The 25,865-nt window shown below is 38.6% G+C and overlaps 1 protein-coding gene across 4 annotated transcripts in view; it reads right to left on the bottom strand.

Annotated features, from left to right (window-relative positions):
- Nucleotides 1-25,865, bottom strand: part of LOC133103452 (S-adenosyl-L-methionine-dependent tRNA 4-demethylwyosine synthase TYW1) — a 216,153-nt gene that overhangs the window by 179,074 nt on the left and 11,214 nt on the right. For all 4 annotated transcript variants that reach the window (XM_061208851.1, XM_061208852.1, XM_061208850.1 and 1 more), the window contains 2 exons: nucleotides 25,139-25,426; nucleotides 18,371-18,490 (listed from right to left, as the gene is read on the bottom strand). In XM_061208851.1, the coding sequence (XP_061064834.1) occupies nucleotides 18,371-18,490; nucleotides 25,139-25,426 (408 nt within the window). The remainder of the gene's footprint in view (nucleotides 1-18,370; nucleotides 18,491-25,138; nucleotides 25,427-25,865) is intronic.

Below are 25,865 nucleotides of genomic sequence, written 5' to 3'. Positions count from 1 at the left end.
ACCTGCAGCCTGTGAAAAGGAGACCCCAAACACAGTAAGATAAGCAAAATGAGAAGACAGAAAAACACACAGCAGATGAAGGAGCAGGGTCAAAACACACCAGACCTAACAAATGAAGAGGAAATAGGTAGTCTAACTGAAAAAGAATTCAGAATAATGATAGTAAGGATGATCCAAAGTCTTGGAAATAGAATAGACAAAATGCAAGAAACATTTAACAAGGACGTAGAAGAACTAAAGAGGAACCAAGAAACGATGACAAGCACAATAAATGAAATTAAAAATACTCTAGATGGGATCAATAGCAGAATAACTGAGGCAGAAGAACGGATAAGTGACCTGGAAGATAAAATGGTGGAAATAACTACTGCAGACTAGAATAAAGAAAAAAGAATGAAAAGAATTGAGGACAGTCTCAGAGACCTCTGGGACAACATTAAATGCACCAACATTCGAATTATAGGGGTCCCAGAAGAAGAAGAGAAAAAGAAAGGGACTGAGAAAATATTTGAAGAGATTATAGTTGAAAACTTCCCTAATATGGGAAAGGAAATAGTTAATCAAGTCCTGGAAGCACAGAGAGTCCCATACAGGATAAATCCAAGGAGAAACACACCAAGACACATATTAATCAAACTATCAAAAATTAAATATAAAGAAAACATATTAAAAGCAGCAAGGGAAAAACAACAGATAACACACAAGGGCATCCCCATAAGGTTAACAGCTGATCTTTCAGCAGAAACGCTGCAAGCCAGAAGGGAGTGGCAGGATATACTTAAAGTGATGAAGGAGAAAAACCTACAACCAAGATTACTCTACCCAGCAAGGATCTCATTCAGATTTGATGGAGAAATTAAAACCTTTACAGACAAGCAAAAGCTGAGAGAGTTCAGCACCACCAAACCAGCTTTACAACAAATGCTAAAGGAACTTCTCTAGGCAAGAAACACAAGAGAAGGAAAACACCTACAATAACAAACCCAAAACATTTAAGAAAATGGGAATAGGAACATACATATCGATAATTACCTTAAATGTAAATGGATTAAATGCTCCCACCAAAAGACACAGACTGGCTGAATGGATACAAAAACAAGACCCATATATATGCTGTCTACAAGAGACCCACTTCAGACCTAGAGACACATACAGACTGAAAGTGAGGGGATGGAAAAAGATATTCCATGCAAATGGAAATCAAAAGAAAGCTGGAGTAGCAATTCTCATATCAGACAAAATAGACTTTAAAATAAAGACAATTACAAGAGACAAAGACGGACACTATATAATGATCAAGGGATCGATCCAAGAGGAAGGTATAACAATTGTAAATATTTATGCACCCAACATAGGAGCACCTCAATACATAAGGCAAATACTAACAGCCATAAAAGGGGAAATCGACAGTAACACAATCATAGTAGGGGACTTTAACACCCCACTTTCACCAATGGACAGATCATCCAAAATGAAAATAAATAAGGAAACACAAGCTTTAAATGATACATTAAACAAGATGGACTTAATTGGTATTTATAGGACATTCCACCCAAAAACAACAGAATACACATTTTTCTCAAGTGCTCATGGAACATTCTCCAGGATAGATCATATCTTGGGTCACAAATCAAGCCTTGGTAAATTTAAAAAAATTGAAATCGTATCAAGTATCTTTTCCGACCACAACGCTATGAGACTAGATATCAATTACAGGAAAAGATCTGTAAAAAATACAAACACATGGAGGCTACACAATACACTACTTAATAACGAAGTGATCACTGAAGAAATCAAAGGGGAAATCAAAAAATACCTAGAAACAAATGACAATGGAGACACGACGATCCAAAACCTATGGGATGCAGCAAAAGCAGTTCTAAGAGGGAAGTTTATAGCAATACAAGCCTACATCAAGAAACAGGAAACATCTCGAATAAACAACCTAACCTTGCACCTAAAGCAATTAGAGAAAGAAGAACAAAAAAACCCCAAAGCTAGCAGAAGGAAAGAAATCATAAAGATCAGATCAGAAATAAATGAAAAAGAAATGAAGGAAACAATAGCAAAAATCAATGAAACTAAAAGCTGGTTCTTTGAGAAGATAAACAAAATTGATAAACCATTAGCCAGACTCATCAAGAGAAAAAAGGAGAAGACTCAAATTAATAGAATTAGAAATGAAAAAGGAGAAGTAACCACTGACACTGCAGAAATACAAACGATCATAAGAGATTACTACAAGCAACTCTATGCTAATAAAATGGACAACCTGGAAGAAATGGACAGATTCTTAGAAATGCACAACCTGCCGAGACTGAACCAGGAAGAAATAGAAAATATGAACAGACCAATCACAAGCACTGAAATTGAAACTGTGATTAAAAATCTTCCAACACACAAAAGCCCAGGACCAGATGGCTTCACAGGCGAATTCTATCAAACATTTAGAGAAGAGCTAACACCTATCCTTCTCAAACTCTTCCAAAATATTGCAGAGGGAGGAACACTCCCCAACTCATTCTACGAGGCCACCATCACCCTGATACCGAAACCAGGCAAAGATGTCACAAAGAAAGAAAACTACAGGCCAATATCACTGATGAACATAGATGCAAAAATCCTCAACAAAATACTAGCAAACAGAATCCAACAGCACATTAAAAGGATCATACACCATGATCAAGTGGGGTTTATTCCAGGAATGCAAGGATTCTTCAATATACGCAAATCAATCAACGTGATACATCATATTAACAAATTGAAGGAGAAAAACCATATGATCATCTCAATAGATGCAGAGAAAGCTTTCGACAAAATTCAACACCCATTTATGATAAAAGTCCTGCAGAAAGTAGGCATAGAGGGAACTTTCCTCAACATAATAAAGGCCGTATATGACAAACCCACAGCCAACATTGTCCTCAATGGTGAAAAACTGAAACCATTTCCACTAAGATCGGGAACAAGACAAGGTTGCCCACTCTCACCATTATTATTCAACATAGTTTTGGAAGTGTTAGCCACAGCAATCAGAGATGAAAAAGAAATAAAAGGAATCCAAATCGGAAAAGAAGAAGTAAAGCTGTCACTGTTTGCAGATGACATGATACTATACATAGAGAATCCAAAAGATACTACCAGAAAACTACTAGAGCTAATCAATGAATTTGGTAAAGTAGCAGGATACAAAATTAATGCACAGAAATCTCTTGCATTCCTGTATACTAATGATGAAAAATCTGAAAGTGAAATTAAGAAAACACTCCCGTTTACCATTGCAACAAAAAGAATAAAATACCTAGGAATAAACCTACCTAAGGAGACAAAAGACCTGTATGCAGAAAATTATAGGACACTGATGAAAGAAATTAAAGATGATACAAATAGATGGAGAGATATACCATGTTCTTGGATTGGAAGAATCAACATTGTGAAAATGACTCTGCTACCCAAAGCAATCTACAGATTCAATGCAATCCCTATCAAACTACCACTGGCATTTTTCACAGAACTAGAACAAAAAATTTCACAATTTGTATGGAAACACAAAAGACCCCGAATAGCCAAAGCAATCTTGAGAACGAAAAATGGAGCTGGAGGAATCAGGCTCCCTGACTTCAGACTATATTACAAAGCTACAGTAATCAAGACAGTTTGGTACTGGCACAAAAACAGAAATATAGATCAATGGAACAGGATAGAAAGCCCAGAGATAAGCCCACGCACATATGGTCACCTTATCTTTGATAAAGGAGGCAAGCATATACAGTGGAGAAAAGACAGCCTCTTCAATAAGTGGTGCTGGGAAAATTGGACAGGTACATGTAAAAGTATGAAATTAGAACACTCCCTAACACCATACACAAAAATAAACTCAAAATGGATTAAAGACCTAAGTGTAAGGCCAGACACTATCAAACTCTTAGAGGAAAACATAGGCAGAACACTGTATGACATAAATCACAGCAAGATCCTTTTTGACCCAGGTCCTAGAGAAATGGAAATAAAAACACAAATAAACAAATGGGACCTAATGAAACTTAAAAGCTTTTGCACAGCAAAGGAAACCATAAACAAGACCAAAAGACAACCCTCAGAATGGGAGAAAATATTTGCAAATGAAGCAACGGACAAAGGATTAATCTCCAAGATTTACAAGCAGCTCATGCAGCTCAATAACAAAAAAACAAACAACCCAATCCAAAAATGGGCAGAAGACCTAAATAGACATTTCTCCAAAGAAGATATACAGATTGCCAACAGACACATGAAAGAATGCTCAACATCAGTAATCATTAGAGAAATGCAAATCAAAACTACAATGAGGTATCATCTCACACCGGTCAGAATGGCCATCATCAAAAAATCTAGAAACAATAAATGCTGGAGAGGGTGTGGAGAAATGGGAACACTCTTGCACTGTTGGTGGGAATGTAAATTGATACAGCCACTATGGAGAACAGTATGGAGGTTCCTTAAAAAACTAAAAATAGAACTACCATATGACCCAGCAATCCCACTACTGGGCATATACCCTGAGAAAACCATAATTCAGAAAGAGTCATGTACCAAAATATTCATTGCAGCTCTGTTTACAATAGCCAGGACATGGAAGCAACCTAGGTGTCCATCATCGGATGAATGGATAAAGAAGATGTGGCACATATATACAATGGAATATTACTCAGCCATAAAAAGAAATGAAATGGAGGTGTTTGTAATGAGGTGGATGGAGTTAGAGTCTGTCATACAGAGTGAAGTAAGTCAGAAAGAGAAAAACAAATACAGTATGCTAACACATATATATGGAATCTAAGGGAAAAAAAAAAAAAAGAGGTCATGAAGAACCTAGTGGCAAGATGGGAATAAAGACACAGACCTACTAGAGAATGGACTTGAGGATATGGGGAGGGGGAGATGTGACAGGGTGAGAGAGTGTCATGGACATATATACACTACCAAATGTAAAATAGATAACTAGTGGGAAGCAGCCGCATAGCACAGGGAGATCAGCTCGGTGCTTTGTGACCACCTAGAGGGGTGGGATAGGGAGGGTGGGAGGGAGGGAGATGCAAGAGGGAAGAGATATGGCAACATATGTATATGTGTAACTGATTCACTTTGTTGTAAAGCAGAAGCTAGCACACCATTGTAAAGCAATTATACTTCAATAAAGATGTTTAAAAAAAAAAAAAAAAAATTATAAAATTCTCTTTGATCCAGAAATTTCAATTTTACAAATTTACTCAAGATAAATTTATCAGTCATGAAAAATATAAGAGCAAGAGTGTTCATTATAGGGAGTTCCCTGGTGGTCTAGTGGTTAGGATTGAGCACTGTCATTGCTGTGGCCCAGGTTCAATCCCTGGTCAGGGAACTCCCACAAGCCACGTGGCACAACCAAAAAAAAAAAAAGAAAAAAAAAAAGTACAATTCAGGAATTAAAATAGGTTTAAAAAAAAAAAAAAGAGTGCTCATTATAGAAATCAGAAAACACCTAAATGTTAATCAACAAGAGTCAAATAACTATGGGACATAATTGTGGACTACTACATAAACATTAAAATTAATTAGGCAGATCTCTATCACAGAACTGGAAAGCTGTCATGTTAAATGGAAAAAAGTAGTCTGTAGACTTGGAGTACAAAATTATTCCACCTGTGTAGCCCAAAAAACGAAGTTATACCAAAATGCAGGTATGTTTGTAAAGGCAGTAAAATACCTGGAAGAATAGTGTCAAAGTGTAAACTGCAGTTACCTGTGAAAGTACATTTAGGAAGAATAGGGACAGGGGACTGTATTCTTTGAGTTTTTTAAACATATGTAAACAGGGTATTAAATTAAATGAAACTCCAAGGAGAGGGTCAGATCAAGTTATAAATTTTCAAAGGATGGGACTTCCCTGGTGGTCCAGTGGTTAAGACTCTGCGCTTCCAATGCAGGGGGCACGGGTTCGATCCCTGGTCGGGGAACTAAGATCCCACATGCCACGCAGCACAGCCAAAAGATAAATTAAAAAAAAAAAAAAAAAAATTTAAATTTTCAAAGGAAATATCTGAGAACAAGTTTGAACTTGAAAAGTGCCTCCCTGACATCAAGGATATGAAAGGGTAGAGAGTATGGAGATAACAAGAGAGGATTTTTGAGGATTTCTTCAGAGAATGTTAGAAAGGTATTTTGAGCTCCTTCATGTGCCTCAAATGAAGAGATGTTTGGGGGTGGAGGGCTGTGTTCTCACCTCAAACCCCAGGAACCTCAAAGAAGCCGCTATGTATCCCCTGCACTCAGACTGGTGAATGACTCCTGCCCAGGAAATCTAGAGAGCAGAAGACCTGACTAGTTGCTTTAGCAAGTGAGCACTGCTGCTGGAGAGGAACCGGCCTGTGCTCCCAGAATAAAGAACTCAGGAGCATTCCCTTGGGAGCGGGGCAGGGGTGGGGGAGATCTTCAATCCTGGCCCATTGGGCAACCAGACAGGGGAACAGAAGAAAAACCTCAAAAGAGGGGAAACCAGAGGTACAGGGCTCCGAGGATGGAGTGAGGACCATCAGAAGCACACTTCTCAGAGTAAACGTGCTCAGTGCAAGGTGCCAGGTCCGGAGACACCCATGGACAATGTTTCCAAAGGAGCACTAAACACGCTGCCTGGAAGAAGAGTCAAGTTTAAACACCTGACAATGAGAGAGCACAAAGTCCTCTTGTGACAGTGCCAAGTAAGAACTTTCCCACTTCTCTTTATCTCCTGCTTCCCCCACCCACGCCCCAAACCCTAAGGAGATATTATAAAATAGCTACTAGCAAATAGGCCAGAGAGCAGACAGTAAGGACGGGAGAAGTTTCACTTTGAATTAAACTGGAAACTTTGACTTCGTTTATTTAGTATTACATAGGACTGGACATTCTACCGCCAAATTAAGACTTTGTACCTTAAAGTGCCTGTCATACTTTATGACCAAAAATGACCAGAAAAGTCATGGAGTCCACCAGAGTTTTCATCCCAAGACAGGGGAAGGGGTCCCCCTCCCATGCAGGTTGAAAAAGGACAGTAAAACTCAAAATAAAGCACCTTTTATGATAACTTCCCAAAAGTAATCCTTGTTGTAACATAGACTATACCAGTATTTATTACTTTAGAAAGATTTTTCTGTAAGATTTTTTAAATAAAGTTATAAAGACTGTCTGAAAAATATGATAAACATTTTTATAATAAAATAGAGATTTAGGGACTTCCTTGGTGGCACAGTGGTTAGGAATCTGCCTGCCAATGCAGGGGACATGGGTTTGAGCCCTGGTCCAGGAGGATCCCACATGCCGCGGAGCAACTAAGCCCGTGCACCACAACTACTGAGCCTGCGCTCTAGAGCCAGCGAGCCACAACTACTGAGCCCGCGTGCCACAACTACTGAAGTCCATGCACCTAGAGCCCCTGCTCCACAACAAGCGAAGCCACCACAATGAGAAGCCCGCACACCGCAACGAAGAGTAGCCCGCGCTCTCTGAAACTAGAGAAAGCCTGCACACAGCAACGAAAACCCAAAGTAGCCATAAATAAATTAATTAATTAATTTTAAAAAACATAGAAATTTAGGTGCATGTGAAATAAAATTTAAATAAATATTCCAATATTTATTTAATTACTAATAGTGATTTTTTCTGAGGAGATGGAATTACTGGTAGGTTTTTGCCCTTTCCCTATTTTCCAAATTTTCATTACTACAAGTATGTTAATTTACAGTGAAAAAAAACTTTTTTTTAATTTAATTTAATTTAATTTTTTTTGGCTGAGCCACTCAGCTTGTGGGATCTTAGTCCCCCAACCAGGGATCAAACCCACGCCCCCTGCAGTGGAAGCACAGAGTCTAAACCACTGGACAGCCAGGGAAGTCCCTATAGTGAAAAACATTTTAACTAGTCAAAATTAAATAAATAATCGTTAAATTTGTTTCCTTAAATTACCATTTGCTATCGTATGAGTCTACCCAGAGTAAAATTAGAAGGTCTTCATGTTTTACAGATATAATAAGTACTCAAGACTTTTATATAATTCAAAACTAGTTATTCACCAACTAGTCCTATCAAAAAATGGTATTCTCATATGGCAATATCATAAATAATTCATAATCCAGTTGATACTAGTTTTTTTGTTTGTTTTATTTTGTTTTGTGGGCCTTTTATTTTGTTTTATTTTGTTTTGTGGGCATGGGAAAATAGTTCCCCTGACACTCTTTATCTTGAAAACTTCAGAAAAGTTGAAAAGTACAATGAAGACCCACATTCCCTTCACCTAGATTCACTACTTTTGCTTGATCAATATCTATCTATAAACACACACACACACACAAACACTTGTAATACACATGTATGTATGTGTGTGTTATGTATAAAAACAAAATTTTGCTGAACCACTTGAAAGTATGTTGCAGACACCACAGCACCTCACCCTTAAACTACTGTAAAATTCATCTCCAAGAAAAAGATATGAACCTACAGAACTATAACACCATTATTACAATTTTAAAAATTAACATAAATCTAATATTACCTAATAGAAAATTCAATTCAAATGTCCTCAAATGTCCAGACAATGGCTTTTTCTCTCCGATTCAAGATCAAAGTTTATACAATGCATTTGTTTATATTTCATTAGTCTTTTAAAATCTTAGAACAGTACCCACACCCCACGTTTTATTGTGGTTGTTACTGTCTACAACATAACTCTTTAAAGAGTCTGGCCTGTTGTCTCCTAGACTGCCCCACGTTCTGGATTTGTCTGATTGTTTCCCCATTAGATTCAGGCTAAACTTTTTTGACACAAAATTGCATAGATGATGTCATATGCACCTTGCTACACAGCATATCAGGAGGTACATAAGGTCAAGTTGTAACATAAATGATGATGTTAAATTTGATTCTTTGTAAAGGTACATTTTTCCCTTTATGCTTAGTAAATAATCTACGGGGGACTTTTTTTTCCCCACTGATTTATTTATTTTTGGCACGTCTAAGTGGTTTAGTTCCTGGCATGATGTTTTGAGACTATGTCAATATCTGTTCCTCAAATACATTTCACCTAATCCTTGCTTAAATCAATTATTACACTAGGGACTGCAAACAGGTAATTTCCTAATTCTATCATGCCTTCTTTATTTATAATCTGGAAACCTTCTGTAAAGATTTCCTCCTTACAAGAGACATGGAAGGACACTACATAATGATCAAGGGATCAATCCAAGAAGAAGATATAACAATTATAAACATACATGCACCCAACATAGGAGCACCTCAATCCATAAGGCAAATGCTGACAGCTATAAAAGAGGAAATCAACAGTAACACAATAATAGTGGGGGACTTTAACACCTCACTTACACCAATGGACAGATCATCCAAAATGAAAATAAATAAGGAAACAGAAGCTTTAAATGACACAACAGACCAGATAGATTTCATTGATATTTATAGGACATTCCATCCAAAAACAGCAGATTACAATTTCTTCTCAAGTGCGCACAGAACATTCTCCAGGATAGATCAAATCTTGGGTCACAAATCAAGCCTCAGTAAATTTAAGAAAATTGAAATCATATCAAGCATCTTTTCTGACCACAATGCTATGAGATTAGAAATGAATTACAGGGAAAAAAACGTAAAAAAAACAAACACATGGAGGCTAAACAATACATTACTAAATAACCAAGAGATCACTGAAGAAATCAAAGAGGAAATCAAAAAATACCTAGAGACAAATGACAATGAAAACATGACGATACAAAACCTATGGGATGCAGCAAAAGCAGTTCTAAGAGGGAAGTTTATAGCAATACAAGCCTACCTCAAGAAACAAGAAAAATCTCAAATAAACAATCTAACCTTACACCTAAAGGAACTAGAAAAAGAAGAACAAACAAAACCGAAAGTGAGCAGAAGGAAAGGAATCATAAAGATCAGAGCAGAAATAAATGAAATAGAAACAAAACAACAGCAAAGATCAATAAAACTAAAAGCTGGTTCTTTGAGAAGATAAACAAAATTGATAAACCATTAGCCAGACTCATCAAGAAAAAGAGGGAGAGGACTCAAATCAATAAAACTAGAAATGAAAAGGGAGAAGTTACAACAGACACCACAGAAATACAAAGCATCCTAAGAGACTACTACAAACAACTCTATGCCAATAAAATGGACAACCTGGAAGAAATGGACAAATTCTTAGAAAGGTATAACCTTCCAAGACTGAACCAGGAAGAAATAGAAAATATGAACAGACCAATCACAAGTAATGAAATTGAAACTGTGATTAAAAATCTTCCAACAAACAAAAGTTCAGGACCAGAAGGCTTCACAGGTGAATTCTATCAAACATTTAGAGAAGAGCTAACACCCATCCTTCTCAAACTCTTCCAAAAAATTGCGGAAGAAGGAACACTCCCAAACTCATTCTATGGGGCCACCATCACCCTGATACCAAAACCAGACAAAGATACTACAAAAAAAGAAAATTACAGACCAACATCACTGATGAATATAGATGCAAAAATACTCAACAAAATACTAGCAAACAGAATCCAACAACACATTAAAAGGATCATACACCATGATCAAGTGGGATTTATCCCAGGGATGCAAGGATTCTTCAATATACGCAAATCAATCAATGTGATACACCATATTAACAAATTGAAGAAGAAAAACCATATGATCATCTCAATAGATGCAGAAAAAGCTTTTGACAAAATTCAACACCCATTTATGATAAAAACTCTCCAGAAAGTGGGCATACAGGGAGCCTACCTCAACATAATAAACGCCATATACGACAAACCCACAGCAAACATCATTCTCAATGGTGAAAAACTGAAAGCATTTCCTCTAAGAACAGGAACAAGACAAGGATGTCCACTCTTGCCACTATTATTCAACATAGTTTTGGAAGTCCTAGCCATGGCAATCAGAGAAGAAAAAGAAATAAAAGGAATACAAATTGGAAAAGAAGAAGTAAAACTGTCACTGTTTGCAGATGACATGATACTATACATAGAGAATCCTAAAGATGCCACCAGAAAACTACTAGAGCTAATCAATGAATTTGGTAAAGTTGCAGGATACAAAATTAATGCACAGAGATCTCTTGCATTCCTATACACTAATGATGAAAAATCTGAAAGAGAAATTAAGGAAACATTCCATTTACCATTGCAACAAAAAGAATAAAATACCTAGGAATAAACCTACCTAGGGAGACAAAAGACCTGTATGCAGAAAACTATAAGACACTGATGAAAGAAATTAAAGATGATACAAACAGATGGAGAGATAAACCATGTTCTTGGATTGGAAGAAACAATATTGTGAAAATGACTATACTACCCAAAGCAATCTACAGATTCAATGCAATCCCTATCAAATTACCAATGGCATTTTTAACGGAACTAGAACAAAAAATCTTAAAATTTGTATGGAGAAACAAAAGACCCCGAATAGCCAAAGCAGTCTTGAGGGGAAAAAAAACAGAGCTGGAGGAATCAGACTCCCTGACTTCAGACTATACTACAAAGCTACAGTAATCAAGACATTATGGTACTGGCACAAAAACAGAAATATACATCAGTGGAACAAGATAGAAAGCCCAGAGATAAACCCACGCACCTATGGTCAACTAATCTATGACAAAGGAGGCAAGGATATACAATGGAGAAAAGACAGTCTCTTCAATAAGTGGTGCTGGGAAAACTGGACAGCTACATGTAAAAGAATGAAATTACAACACTCCCTAACACCATACACAAAAATAAACTCAAAATGGAGTAGAGACCTAAATGTAAGACCAGACACTACAAACCTCTTAGAGGAAAACATAGGAAGAACACTCTTTGACATAACTCACAGCAAGATCTTTTTTGATCCACCTCCTAGAGTAATGGAAATAAAAACAAAAATAAACAAATGGGACCTAATGAAACTTCAAAGCTTTTGCACAGCAAAGGAAACCATAAACAAGACGAAAAGACAACCCTCAGAATGGGAGAAAATATTCGCAAACGAATCAACGGACAAAAGATTAATCGCCAAAATATATAAACAGGTCATGCAGTTCAATATTAAAAAAACAAATAACCCAATCCAAAAATGGGCAGAAGACCTAAATTAAGACATTTCTCCAAAGAAGACATACAGATGGCCTAGAAGCACATGAAAAGATGCTCAACATCACTAATTATTAGAGAAATGCAAATCAAAACTACAATGAGGTATCACCTCACACCAGTAAGAATGGGCATCATCAGAAAATCTACAAACAACAAATGCTGGAGAGGGTGTGGAGAAAAGGGAACCCTCTTGCACTGTTGGTGGGAATGTAAATTGATCCAGTCACTATGGAGAACAGTATGGAGGTTCCTTAAAAAACTAAAAATAGAACTACCATATGATCCAGCAATCCCACTACTGGGCATATACCCAGAGAAAACCATAATTCAAAAAGACACATGCACCCCAATGTTCATTGCAGCAGTATTTACAATAGCCAGGTCATGGAAGCAACCTATATGCCCATCGACAGACGAACAGATAAAGAAGATGTTGTACATATATACAATGGAATATTACTCAGCCATAAAAAGGAACAAAATTGGGTCATTTGTTGAGACATGGATGGATCTAGAGACTGTCATACAGAGTGAAGTAAGTCAGAAAGAGAAAAATATTGTATATTAACGCATATATGTGGAACCTAGAAAAATGGTACAGATGAACCGGTTTGCAGGGCAAAAATTGAGACACAGATGTAGAGAACAAACGTTATGGACACCATGGGGGGAAAGTAGGGGGTGGTGGTGGTGGTGGGATGAATTGGGCGATTGGGATTGACATGTATACACTGATGTGTATAAAATTGATGACCAATAAGAACCTGCTGTATAAAAAAATAAATAAAATAAAATTCAAAAATTAAAAGCAAAAAGAGAATGGGAGAAAGAATTTGCAAATGAAGCAACTGACAAAGGATCAATCTCCAAAATTTACAAGCAGCTCATACAGCTCAATATAAAAAAAAAAAAACCCATTCCAAAAATGGGCAGAAGACCTAAATAGACATTTCTCCAAAGAAGATATACAGATTGCCAACAAACACATGAAAGGATGCTCAACATCACTAATCATTAGAGAAATGCAAATCAAAACTACAATGAGGTATCACCTCACACCAGTCAGAATGGCCATCATCAAAAAAATCTACAAACAATAAATGCTAGAGAAGGTGTGAAGAAAAGGGAACCCTCTTGCACTGTTGGTGGGAATGTAAATTGATACAGCCACTATGGAGAACAGTACGGAGGTTCCTTAAAAAACTAAAAATAGAACTACCATATGACCCAGCAATCCCACTACAGGGCATATACCCTTAGAAAACCATAATTCATAAAGAGTCAGGTACCACAATGTTCATTGCAGCTCTATTTACAATAGCCAGGACATGGAAGCAACCTAAATGTCCACTGACAGATGAATGGATAAAGAAGATGTGGCACATATATACAATGGAATATTACTCAGCCATAAAAAGAAACGAAATTGAGTTATTTATAGTGAGGTAGATGGACCTAGAGTCTGTCATACAGATTGAAGTAAGTCAGAAAGAGAAAAACAAATACTGTATGCTAACACATATATATGGAATCTAAAAAGAAAAAAAAAGGTTCTGAAAAACCTAGGGGCAGGACAGGAATAAAGATGCAGACGTAGAGAATGGACTTGAGCACACAGGGAGGGGGAAGGGTAAGCTGGGACAAAGTGAGAGAGTGGCATGGACTTATATACACTACCAAATGTAAAATAGCTAGTGGGAAGCAGCCACATAACACAGGGAGATCAGCTTGGTGCTTTGTGTCCACCCAGGGGGTGTGATAGGGAGGGTGGGAGGGAGACGCAAGAGGGAGGAGATATGGGGATATATGTATATGTATAGCTGATTCACTTTATTATACAGCAGAAACTAACACACCATTGTAAAGCAATTATAGTCCAATAAAGATGTTAAAAAGAAAAAAAAAAAAAGTCCAAAAAAAGACTTTCTCCAGTGCCTCCCTTTTTTTTTTTGAGTAGCACAAGGATTTTTTTTTAATTTGATGTAATATCCATTATGTTCACTGTATAATCATTATGTTGATTTTTGATGTTCAAACTGCCCCATATTTGGCCTGTGGGAAACTCCTCAAGCTGGTTCCTATATCCTTTAGACACTGAGGACCTACCTACTCAACAAGACGTCCCAGGCTCATCTGTTACACTCCCTTCCCCAACCTGGAATCAGCCATTTCTTCAAGGAGCCCTAGTTCCTTTTAGTAGGGGAATGATTTTAGAAAACAAGATCTGAGTGCTTACTCTGTTTGTTTCTAGGTCTGTGGCATAATAAAGAATACATCTGGTCTTTGTCCCTAGCTCCTGGCACAGAGCTTCAAAAAACCCTGGCATTTCCTAAAGAGACAGAAGTGTCTTTGTTATGCTAATGAGGTGACTCACAGTGGGCCCCTAGATAGCTTCAGGAAGAGAGCTGGTCACCAGAAGACAATCACGTAATGCAACTTTGGGCCAGCTGGATCTCCAGGGACATGAGGGGGAGGGGAGGTTGGCTGGAGATTGAGTTCAAACACCTGGCCAATGATCTAATTAATCATGCCTACATAATAAAACCCCAATAAAAATTCTGGATGCTAAAGCTCAGTAGAGGGCTTCCCTGGTGGCGCAGTGGTTAAGAATCCACCTGCCAACACAGGGGACACGGGTTTGAGCCCTGGTCCAGGAAGATCCCACATGTTATGGAGCAACTAAGCCTGTGCACCACAACAACTGAGCCAGCGCTCTGGAGCCCGCAAGCCACTACTGAGCCCATGTGCCACAACTACTGAAGCCCACGTGCCACAACTACTGAAGCCCACGCGCCTAGAGCCCATGCTCCGCAACAAGAGAAGCCACTGCAATGAGAAGCCCGCGCACCACAACGAAGACTCAACGCAGCCAAAAATAAATAAATAAATAAATAAATTTATAAAGTAAAAAATAAAGCTCAGTAGAGCTTCCTAGGTGGTGAACACATTGATGGGGTGGGAGGGTGATGTGCCCAGATTCCACGAGGAGGGGGCACAGAAACTCTGGGTCTCTTCCCCAACCCTCCACTCTCAGATCTTGCCCTATGCTTCCTTTCCATTTGGTGGTTTCTGATTTGTATCCTTCACTACAAAACTGTAACCATAAGTCCCTGACTTATAATGGTTCGATGTTGCAAAAGCGATACAAATTTAGTAGACACCTTACTTCGAATTTTGAGTTTTGATCTTTTCCCAGGCTTGCCATATGCAGTACAATACACTCTTGTGATGCCAGCAAGCCAAGGTTCCCAGTCAGCCACACAATCACGAAGAAGCATAAACAACCAATACACTCAAAACCATTCTGTACCCATATAACCACTCTTTCACTTTCAGTATGCTATTCAATAAATTACATGAAACATTCAACACTTTATTATAAAATAGGCTTTATGTTAGATGATTTTGCCCAAATGTAGGCTAATTTAAGTGTTCTGAGTATGTTTAAGGTAGGTTAGGCTAAGCTTTGAGATTTGCTAGGTTAGGTATATTAAATATGTTTTTGACTTAGAAAACTTTCAACTTAAAATGGGTTTATTGGGACATAACACCATTGTAAATCAAGGGAGATTTGTACAGTGCTTTCAGTGAGTTCTGAGTCATCCTAGCAAATTATCTAATGTGAGGGGATCGGACATGAGAACCCCCATACTTATGGCCAGTTGGTCGGAAGTCCAAGTGGACCCTTAGACTTACAGCTACCACTGAAGTGGGGACAGTCTTGCACAGGACTATCCCCTAAACCTGTGGGGTCTGACACTAACTCCAGGTAGTGCCAGAACTGAATTGAACTGCAGGTCATTTGAATTAACTGGGTGTTAGTTGGTGTCAGAACATGAAAGGTCCTTTCCACAAACACAGCCACAAAATATTATTCATACACACACACACTTAAATTATAAATTTGCAAATGTAACATGACAATAAACATACATCTTTTAAAATCTTAGGTTCATATCAGCCTCCAAATCATACCACCTGGAAATCACATTAATGCATATGGATCCACTTTATTATTTTTCACAGCTGTACAACAATATTATACTGTGTGGGTACATCATGCTTTTTTCAGCCAGTATCCAACAGCTGTTTGTTATACTTGCTGCAAGGCATAACCTTGTGCAGATGCTGTTTTGTATTTGTGAAGATGTATCTTCAAGGCAAATTTATACATCTGGGCCTGCTGGATCACGCATAAATGCGTGTGAATTTGGTAAAGACTGCCAAAAGCCCCTGCATACAGGTATATCATTCTGGACTCCCATCAGAAAGGTATGGGTGCCTGTTTCCACAGAGCCTCACCAATTGTGCGTTGTCCAACTTTTGAATTTCTGCTATTTTTCTAGGTGAGAAATGTATATCAGTGTAGTTTTAATTTGCATGTCCTTTATTATGAGTGAATTTGAGGGTTTTTTCATACGTTTAAAGTCTATTTGTAGAGCTTTTTCTGAGACTCGCCTATTCATGAGTTTTTCCTATTTTTTTTCTATTAAAGTTTTTTTTTTTCATTCAATTTTTAAGAGTGCTGTGTATGGTAGAAAAATTAACTCCTTCTTTATAGTATAAGGGGCAAATATTTTCCCTCACTTTATCATTTGTCTTTTGATTTTGTTTATAGCCACGTGAATTTTTTTAAAAATCACTGACATTCAAAGTTTTATTGTTTCCAGATTTCAGATCATATACAAAATCTTTCTTCAAGTTTTAAATAATGCATCTTATTCTATTATTTACATATTTTTCAACATTTATATCTCTGATTGGAGATCTAACTCAGATTGGAGTTTATCCTGATGTATTTATGAGGTTCAGAGCCAACTTATCTTTTCACGAGTAGCTAGCCAGTTGTCAACATCATTTATCTTAAAAGTGTATCTTCCCCCTGGGGAAAAGAGACACCCCTTTATCGTATATGAAATTCCGTATATTCTTGGATCCATTCCTGGAATTTTATTCTGTTGCATTGGTCTGTCTGTCTCATCGGAAGCCAGTACCACAGTGTCAGTTACAGATGCCTTGTAGTAAGTTTAAATACCTGGTAGGGCTAGCCTTTCTCATTATGACTTTTGCCAAAGTTTCCCTAACTACCCTTGCATGTTTATTTTTCCACATGAATCAACCAGTCTAGCTCCAAAAAAAAATACCTTACTGGAATTTTAATGGGATTGCATCAAATGTATGTATTAACTTAAAAGAACTGACAGCATTACAATACTGAGTCACCATATCTAAAAACGAGGAAGGTCTTGTCATTTGTTCAAGGCACTTTTACATCTTCCAGGAATGTTTTAAAGTCTTCCTCATAGAGACTTAAGATTATTTCTTCAGAAGTGTATCCCTATGTGCATGCTTATTCTTTATTTTTTTATTTTTTATTTATTTATTTTTAAATTTTTTATGTAGCTGCTGTAAATGGGGTCCTCTCCCAGCACAGCTTCTAACTGGTTATTATCTGGGAATATAAAGGGCGCTGACTTTTTACCTTACTATGGCCTGCTGCCTTACTGAACTGTTTCATTTGAGTTTGTGTTAATTTTATCATAGGTTTTCCTGGATTCTTCCACAGTTTGCTTCTTTTGTTTCTAAGACTTATGCATTCGATACATTTTTACCTTAGGATATTCTCATTTCCCAAAACTCACACATAAATTGAGACTTTATATTTTTATATTATTGTATATATAATGTTATTTCAATTTTAGATCATTAGACTCTGCATAAAATCCTACTACACCATACATTCTCTTACTCTTCGAGTAACTAAGACAATGACAACCTAGATGAACATTTCCTAGATTCCTAGGGCCTCCACCTAAGCTGACCTCAACACCCACAGACCACCATGCCATCCCTAAGCCCAACACCACTCGGTCTACCACAGGGAAGCACTTTTACATGAGGGTTCCACTGGGAATCTCAACACCAATCTCATCATGCTGCTCATCCTGTCATCTTCAGCCACAACACTGAGGAAAGTCCCTCTAACCATCTACCCTTTCCTCAGTTATGTCTATTCTACTACAAGCTCACTTCCACAGGGCTGAGAAAGATTTTCACAAAACTCATGTTAAAATGGCCAAAAAAAGTATAAAACTCTCAAAACAGGAGGCAAAGAAATAAAACTGTCCAATTATGAGCTCAGACGGACTATGCACCAATACAGATGCTAGATGTCAACCAACTGTAGGATCCCAGCTCACCATTTCCCAAAATTACAGTACCTTTTCTTTCTTCATACGATCCATAATCTTGCCGAGGTCTTCAACATCAATGACAGATTTTAGACTCTGATGGTCCTCAGTACCAGACTCTTCCTCACTGGTGCTCCCAAAGGGCTCTTCCTGTTGGAACATCAATGCTTCAGAAATACACTGTGCAAAGTAGCAACGTGTCTAATATTCCTTCCCAGATTGTAAGTTCACTGGATGGACTTGAGATATTTTAGGCTAGAGGCCAGCCAGCCTCAGGCCAAATCTAAAGGAGCCCATCATTTACACATTATCTATGGCTACTTTCTTAATATGGCAGAGCTGATAGCTGCAAAAGAAACCATATGGCCTACAAAGCTGCAGTGGAACCACAGAGTCTAAACCACTGGACTGCCAGGGAAGTCCCCACATTTTAAAAGCATAATTTTAAATGTATTATGGAGTTGGCAAAAACATAAGGAATCCAAAGAGGACAAATATGAACTAAAAAGGCGAATCCTAGGAGGTAAGTGACACATGGAGCTGAGAGTATCTGCTGAATCTGTGGAACCTATTTTGACAGCAGGACAGGACAAGGGAAGAGCAGGTAAAGTTGAAGGGACGATACTAGGAGGAAATTCTTACACAGGAGACCAGAGTCAAAGCTGGGGACTCCACAAGGCTGCATCCTTGGTGCAAAGATAAACTAGAAAACATGTTCTGTACAAGCAGAGAAAGCAAGAAAAACAGGCACAGAATTTGGGGAAAAGAACAAAGAATAAATGGTTAGAGGGATTTTATTTGGAGGTTTTAAGGTTTCTAGGAGGGGTGAAGAAAGATTATATAATACAAATTCAGAACCAAATTAAACTTGGGTTCCACTCTTAACTAGAAGACAACGGATCATGCATTCCATTTTCTGAAAGAAAATGACTCCCATCTAGAATTCTACACGCAGCCAAAGCATCAATCAACTGTGAAGATGGGATAAAGACTCACAGATATGAAAAGTCTGAAAATCCACCTTTAAAACACCCTTTCTCAAAGAGCTACTGGAGAATGTGCTCCAAAAAACAAGAGTCAGCAGAGAGATAAGAAGACATGAGACACAAGACTTAGGGAACCCAAGAAGCTGGCCAGAGGAAGGCTGTGGATGGAAGACACAGGACTTGAGCTGCAGCAAGGCTTCAAGGGCAGCCACGCCACAGTGGAGCAGAAGGAGAGGGCACACGAGAAGCCACCAAGAATCAATAACAACCACAGAATACTGAAAAACAACTTTCAGTTCTGATAGTTCTGGAATCAGTGATGGTTACAGAGAAATCAGAACATATGTAGCAACAGGGGACTTCCCTGGTGGCGCAGTGGTTAAGAAGCCGCCTGCCAATGCAGGGGACACGGGTTCGAGCCCTGGTCCACGAAGATCCCAAATGCTGCGGAGCAACTAAGCCCGTGCACCACAACTACTGAGCCTGCGCTCTAAAGCCCCTGAGCCACAACTACTGAGCCTGCGTGCCACAACTACTAAAGCCCGTGCACCTAGAGCCCATGCTCCGTAACAAGAGAAGCCACCGCAATGAGAAGCCCATGGACCACAATGAAGAGTAGCCCCCTCTCGCCGCAGCTGGAGAAAGCCTGTGCGTGGCAACAAAGACCCAACACAGCCAAAAATACAACATAAATAAATTTATTTTTAAAAAATGCAGCAATAATCTTAAGGAGAATAAATGTATAAGAATGAAAATATAATAATCTAGTATATAGGGCAGATATGACTATGTACACAGTTACAATAATGACAATGAATAATGGTCCAACCAGAAAGTGTGATACAACCATACAAGAGAATAAGAGGAAGGGAAGTGATGCTGTGTGTGTGTGTGTGTGTGTGTGTGTGTGTGTGTGTATGTGTGTGTGTGATTTTGAAATTTTTAAAAAATCAATAGTAGGAAGGGACTATTATTTAAGAATATAAATGAAAAAGGTAAAAGAATTAAAAGTGGCTGCCTTGGGAAAATAAGAATTAGATAGAAATAGACAAGGAAGTACAGTTTTTAATTATAAGCCTCTAAGTACTATTTGAAGTTTTATATGTACAAGTGTTACTTTTGATTTTTAAAATATTTTTTAACTTAAATTTTTTAAATGTTAAAAACTACGAGTGGTATCAGCAAAAACGCCAGAGTAGGTAACTCCAAAGGCTTGTTCCCCCACAGACACACCTAAAAATTAAGGAAAAACCAACAGATGTCATTTTGTCAGAACTCTGAGAATTAATCAAAGGCTTACAAAAACCAAGTAAACACGGAACCAAGAAAAAGGAAAATTAAAGTCAGGTATATAGGTTAAATACAAAAGTCAGTATTACTGTAATTTTTGTTTATAATTCCTTTTTCCCTATATGATTTAAAAAACAAATGCATAAAGTAACTAAAAATCCATGTTAATGGGCACACAACATGTAAACTCGTAATTTGTGACAACAGTAACATAGAGGGGACGGGACAGAGCTGAATAGGGGCACAGTTTTTGTATATAAAGGTGATATTAATTCAAATAGAGTGGTGTAAGTCAAAGAGGTTAACTGCAATCCCCAGGGTGACTACCAAAAAATAACTTAAAAATGTACAGAAATGAAAATGAGAAAGGAATCAAATTGGTACACCACAAAAAAAACCAATAAAACACAAAAGGCGGCAGTAATGGAAAAATTGAGGAACAAAAAGATGTAAAATATATAGAAAGTATAATTAAATGACAGAAGTGTTTGCTTATCAGTAATTATTATAAGTGAAAATGGGTTAAACTCTCCAATTAAAAGGCAGAGACAAGTAGAATGGATCAAAACAAAAAAGAAGAAAGGGAACCAACTCCACGTTGTCTACAAGAGACTCACATTAGCTCCAAAGATAAAAAGAGGTTGAAAGTCAAAGGATAGAAAAAGATATTCCAGGGAATTCACTGGCGGTCCAGAGGTTAGGACTCTGTGCTTCCACTGTAGGGGGCCTGGGTTTGATCCCTGGTTGGAGAACTAAGATCCTGCAAGCCACGTGGCACAGCCAAAAAAAAAACATAAAAAAAAGAGAAAAAGATATGCCATGTAAATAATAACCAAAAGAGAGTAAGGGTAGCTATACTAACCTCAGACAAAATAGACTTTAAGCCAAGAATTGTTACAAGAGACAAAGGATATTATATATTGATAAAAGTATTAACCCACCAAGAAGACTTAATGATTATAAACATATATGGACCTAACAGAGCCCAAAACATATGAAGTAAAAATTGACAAACTGAAGGGAGAAAAGATAATTCTACAACAGTTGGAAACTTCAATACCCCACTTTCAATAATGGATAGAACAACTGGATAGAAGATCAATAAGGAAATAGAGGACTGGGACAACACTATAATCCATTAGACCTAACAGATATATACAGAACATTCCACCCAAAAACAGGAGACTACAAATTTTTCTCAAGTGCACATGGAATATTCTCCAGGACAGACCATACATTAGGCCACAAAACAAGATTAAAATCAACCAAAGTATCTTCTCTGATGACTGTGGAATTCAATAGCTTCTAAAGGAATAAAATACGTAAGAAAAAATTTAACCAAGGTAAAACACTTGGACACTGAAAACTCAAAATATTGCTGAAAGGAACGAAAGACCACATAAATAAATGGAAAGACAGCCCGTGTTCATGGACTGAAAGACTTTATACTGTTAGGATGACAATACTATCCGAAGTGATCTAAAAACTCAATACAGTCCCTATCAAAAGCCCAACAATGTGTTTTGTAGAAATGGAAAGACCGCTTCTCAAATTCATATGGAATTGCAAGGAACCCAAAATAACCAAAACAACATTGAAAAAGAACAAAGTAGGAGGACTCCTGATGTCAAAACTTAACTACAAATCTACAGTGTGGTACTGACCTAAGGAGAGACATATAGAGCAGTGGAACAGAACCCAGAAATAAACCCACACATCTGTGGACAATGGACTTTTGACAAGAGTGCTAAGTCCATTCAGTCGAGAAAGAATCGTCTTTTCAACAAATGGGGCTGGGACAAATGGATCTACACATGCCAAAGAATAAAACTGGGCCCTGACCTCACATCGTACACAAACATAAACTCAAAATGAAGCAAAGACCTAAATATAAGAACTAAAACTATAATATTCTTAGAAGAAAACATAGAAATAACTCATTACCTCGGATTTGGCAATGGATTCATATATATGACCCCTACAGCACGAGCAACAAAAGAAAATAAGGACAAACTGATCTTTATGGAAATTAATAACTTTAGTGCATCAAAAGAAATGACCAAGAAAGTGAAAAGGAAGTCTATATGGGAGGAAATATTTGCAAGTTATATATCTGGTAAGAGATAAACAACAAGGACCTACTGCATGGCACAGAGAACTATATTCAATATCTTGTAATAACTATAAGTGGAAAAGAGTCTGAAAAAGAATATATATACACATATGCATGTATAGATATAAATATACGTGTGCGTATATAACTGAATCACTTTCCTGTACACCTGAAACTAACACAGCATTGTAAATCAACTATACTTCAATAAAAATTTTAAAAATTAAAAAAATAAATAAACAAAAACAAAAAAATCCTCAAGGAGACATCACTTTACACTCACTAGAACGGCTACAATTAAGAAAAAAAAAAAGTGTTGAAAAGGATGTGGAGAAATTGGAAGCCTTGTACATTGCTGGTAGGAATGCAAAAAGGTGCAACCACTGGGGAAAACAGCTTGGTGGTTCCTCAAAAAGTTAAACATAGAATTACAAGATCCAGCAATCCACTCCTAGGTATATACCCAAAAGAACTGAAAAGTTACTCAAACAAACACCTGTACATGAATATCATAGCAGCACTATTCACAATAGCCAAAAGGTAGAAATAACCAGAATTCTCATCAACAGATAAACAGATCAACAATTCCATTCAATGGAATATTATTCAGCCGTAAAAAGGAATGAAGTACTGACACATGCTACAACATGGATGAACCTTTTTTATGCTAAGTGAAAGAAGTCAGACAAAAAAGGTCACATATTAATGATTCCACTTGTATAAAATATCCAGAATAAGTAAATCCATAGAGACAGAAAGCAAAGTGGAGGTTGTCAGGGCTGAGGGAAAGGGAGTGAAGAATGACTGCTTAATGGGTAAGGGGTTTTTTTTGAGGTGATGAAAAGGTATTGGAACTTGATACAGGCAGTGGTTACACAAAATTGGGAATGTACTAAATACCACTAGATTGTATGTATTTTAAAATGGTTAATTTTATGCTTTGCAAATTTTACCTCAAATTTTTTTTAAGTTTTTTAAAATGTTAGGAGCCAACTGGAGGGAAGATAAACAAATGAAAGCAAAAAGACGGGCTAGAAAAAGAGCAGAAAAATGAAACAGCAGCTGAAAGGCACAGAACAAAGGACAGGCTTGTTTCTTATTTGCTTTCTGTGTTTGTTTAAACACAGGTGATTCCAGAGCACGTTTATGTATTTCTGGGGACCACCTAGTAGAGAGATTAACAGTGCAGGGGAGAGACACACAATATATGAAGGAACAAAGTCCTTGATCCCAGAGCATGCAAAGAGTGGGCTTGACAGGAACTAGATACTTGGTCTCTGTGGCAGAAAAGATGGCAGGATTTGTAGACAGGGCAGGGAGGCTCTAAGAGAATTCTCTGTCGGCTTCCTATGAGAGCTGGAGGAAAGGGTGGGGGAAAGAGAGCACTGAACAGTCGTCTCGGAGAATGAGAGGATGCTGGAGACTGGGGGCAGTTCTGGCTGCACACCTGAGCCCGTGGCCACCAATCTGTGGTCAAAGAGAAGGCAGACAGGTTCCAACCTGGCTTGGGGCTTAGCCAACTGGGTTGGAAGAGGGAGTGGACGGCAAGGGAATTGAAGATGTTTTTAAGAGAACGAGTATAAAATTTAAACTGGGTAAAGACAGAAGTGAAGTAAGCAGTTAGCACTACCCTGTGAAAAAAACGTGGGGTCCAAAGAACTTTAAAGTAAGAGCACCAGAGAGAGCTCAGAGCTCAGGTCACAGGGACATGAAATGTCAGAGGTGAGCATGGAAGTGGGAGGCCGAGGTCACTGGAGAAAATGGTTCCTGGGGGTGTGAAGGCCAGGAAAGGGACAGGATAAATCATCTATGTGGATGGCTCAGCCACAAAGAGGAATGACAGGAACAACGGTGGCGAGAAAGACAGGGAGTCAGAATGTCAAGTTGTTCCCAAATGATGCAAGCGACCAGGTGGCCCAAAGACAACAGCAGTGATACAGCCTGATGTAACACGAGCTTCAAAGGAACTGGGGTATCTGAAGAAAGAGAAATTTTTAGAATGTGAGGGATGAAAGAGAGGAATCTGGGATGACTTGCAGCCTTCAAGTTTGAGTGATTAATGGAGTCGTTAAATAAAAGAGGTCGGGAGGAATATGTGGTTTGGGGGTAAAAAGATATGAGCTCAGCCCGGGACATACTCAACTTCTCCAGAACCGTTTCCTAACCTGCAAACTGGGATAGAAACCTACTGGATTCCAGCAATGCAACAATTTAAGAACATATTTAGGAAAGCACCCAGCACAACATGGCTTATCCTAAGACCCCACTCTCTCTAGAACATCCCCACATGAGTTTCAGCTCTTCCTTCTAACCAGAGGCCAAGGAAAGAGCTTCCCAGGACAGAGGAAAGGTTCAGCACCTCCAAATGCAGGAGGAAAACAGGGAGACATGGACACGTGGGCTCCGTACCTCAGCGTCTCTCTGATGAAATCCCTCTTGAGCGTGAGACCCTGGCTCCACCGCCTCTGAGCCGTGCTGATTAGATTCGCACTTGCCTTTCTTGCAGTTGCCACCACAGGGTTTTCCCTCTCCTTTACAGAGCGCCTGTAGCCGGGAGATGAACCTAGCCTTCCACGCTGTGAAGTCGGCCTCGATGCTGCCGTGTTTGCTTTTAACCACGTCGCAGTCACCCTCCCCTCGGGACATCACGCGATGGGCGCCGAGCATCCAGAGCCACTTGTCCACGTTCTTCCCCACCTGCAGGAGGAAGAGACAGGTGAGCTACAACAGTCCTCCAGATCAGAGGCTGGCAGCCTGCTCTGCGACAGCCTCGGGTTCCGCTGGGGCCCTGTCCCCGGCCGCTGCTAGGAAGAAGGAACTGCTCAGTCAAAAGGGCTTCAGGGGCTTCCCTGGTGGCGCAGTGGTTGAGGGTCTGCCTGCCAATGCAGGGGACACGGGTTCGAGCCCTGGTCTGGGAAGATCCCACATGCCGCGGAGCAACTGGGCCCGTGAGCCACAACTACTGAGCCTGCGCGTCTGGAGCCTGTGCTCCGCAACAAGAGAGGCCGCGACAGTGAGAGGCCCAAGCACCGCGATGAAGAGTGGCCCCCACTCACCGCAACTAGAGAAAGCCCTCGCACAGAAACGAAGACCCAACACAGCCAATAAATTAATTAATTAATTAATTAATTTTTTT

Source organism: Eubalaena glacialis, chromosome 13, assembly GCF_028564815.1.
Source record: "Eubalaena glacialis isolate mEubGla1 chromosome 13, mEubGla1.1.hap2.+ XY, whole genome shotgun sequence".
Classification (NCBI taxonomy): Eukaryota; Metazoa; Chordata; class Mammalia; order Artiodactyla; family Balaenidae; genus Eubalaena; species Eubalaena glacialis.
This window is presented reverse-complemented; position numbering and strand designations above follow the sequence as displayed.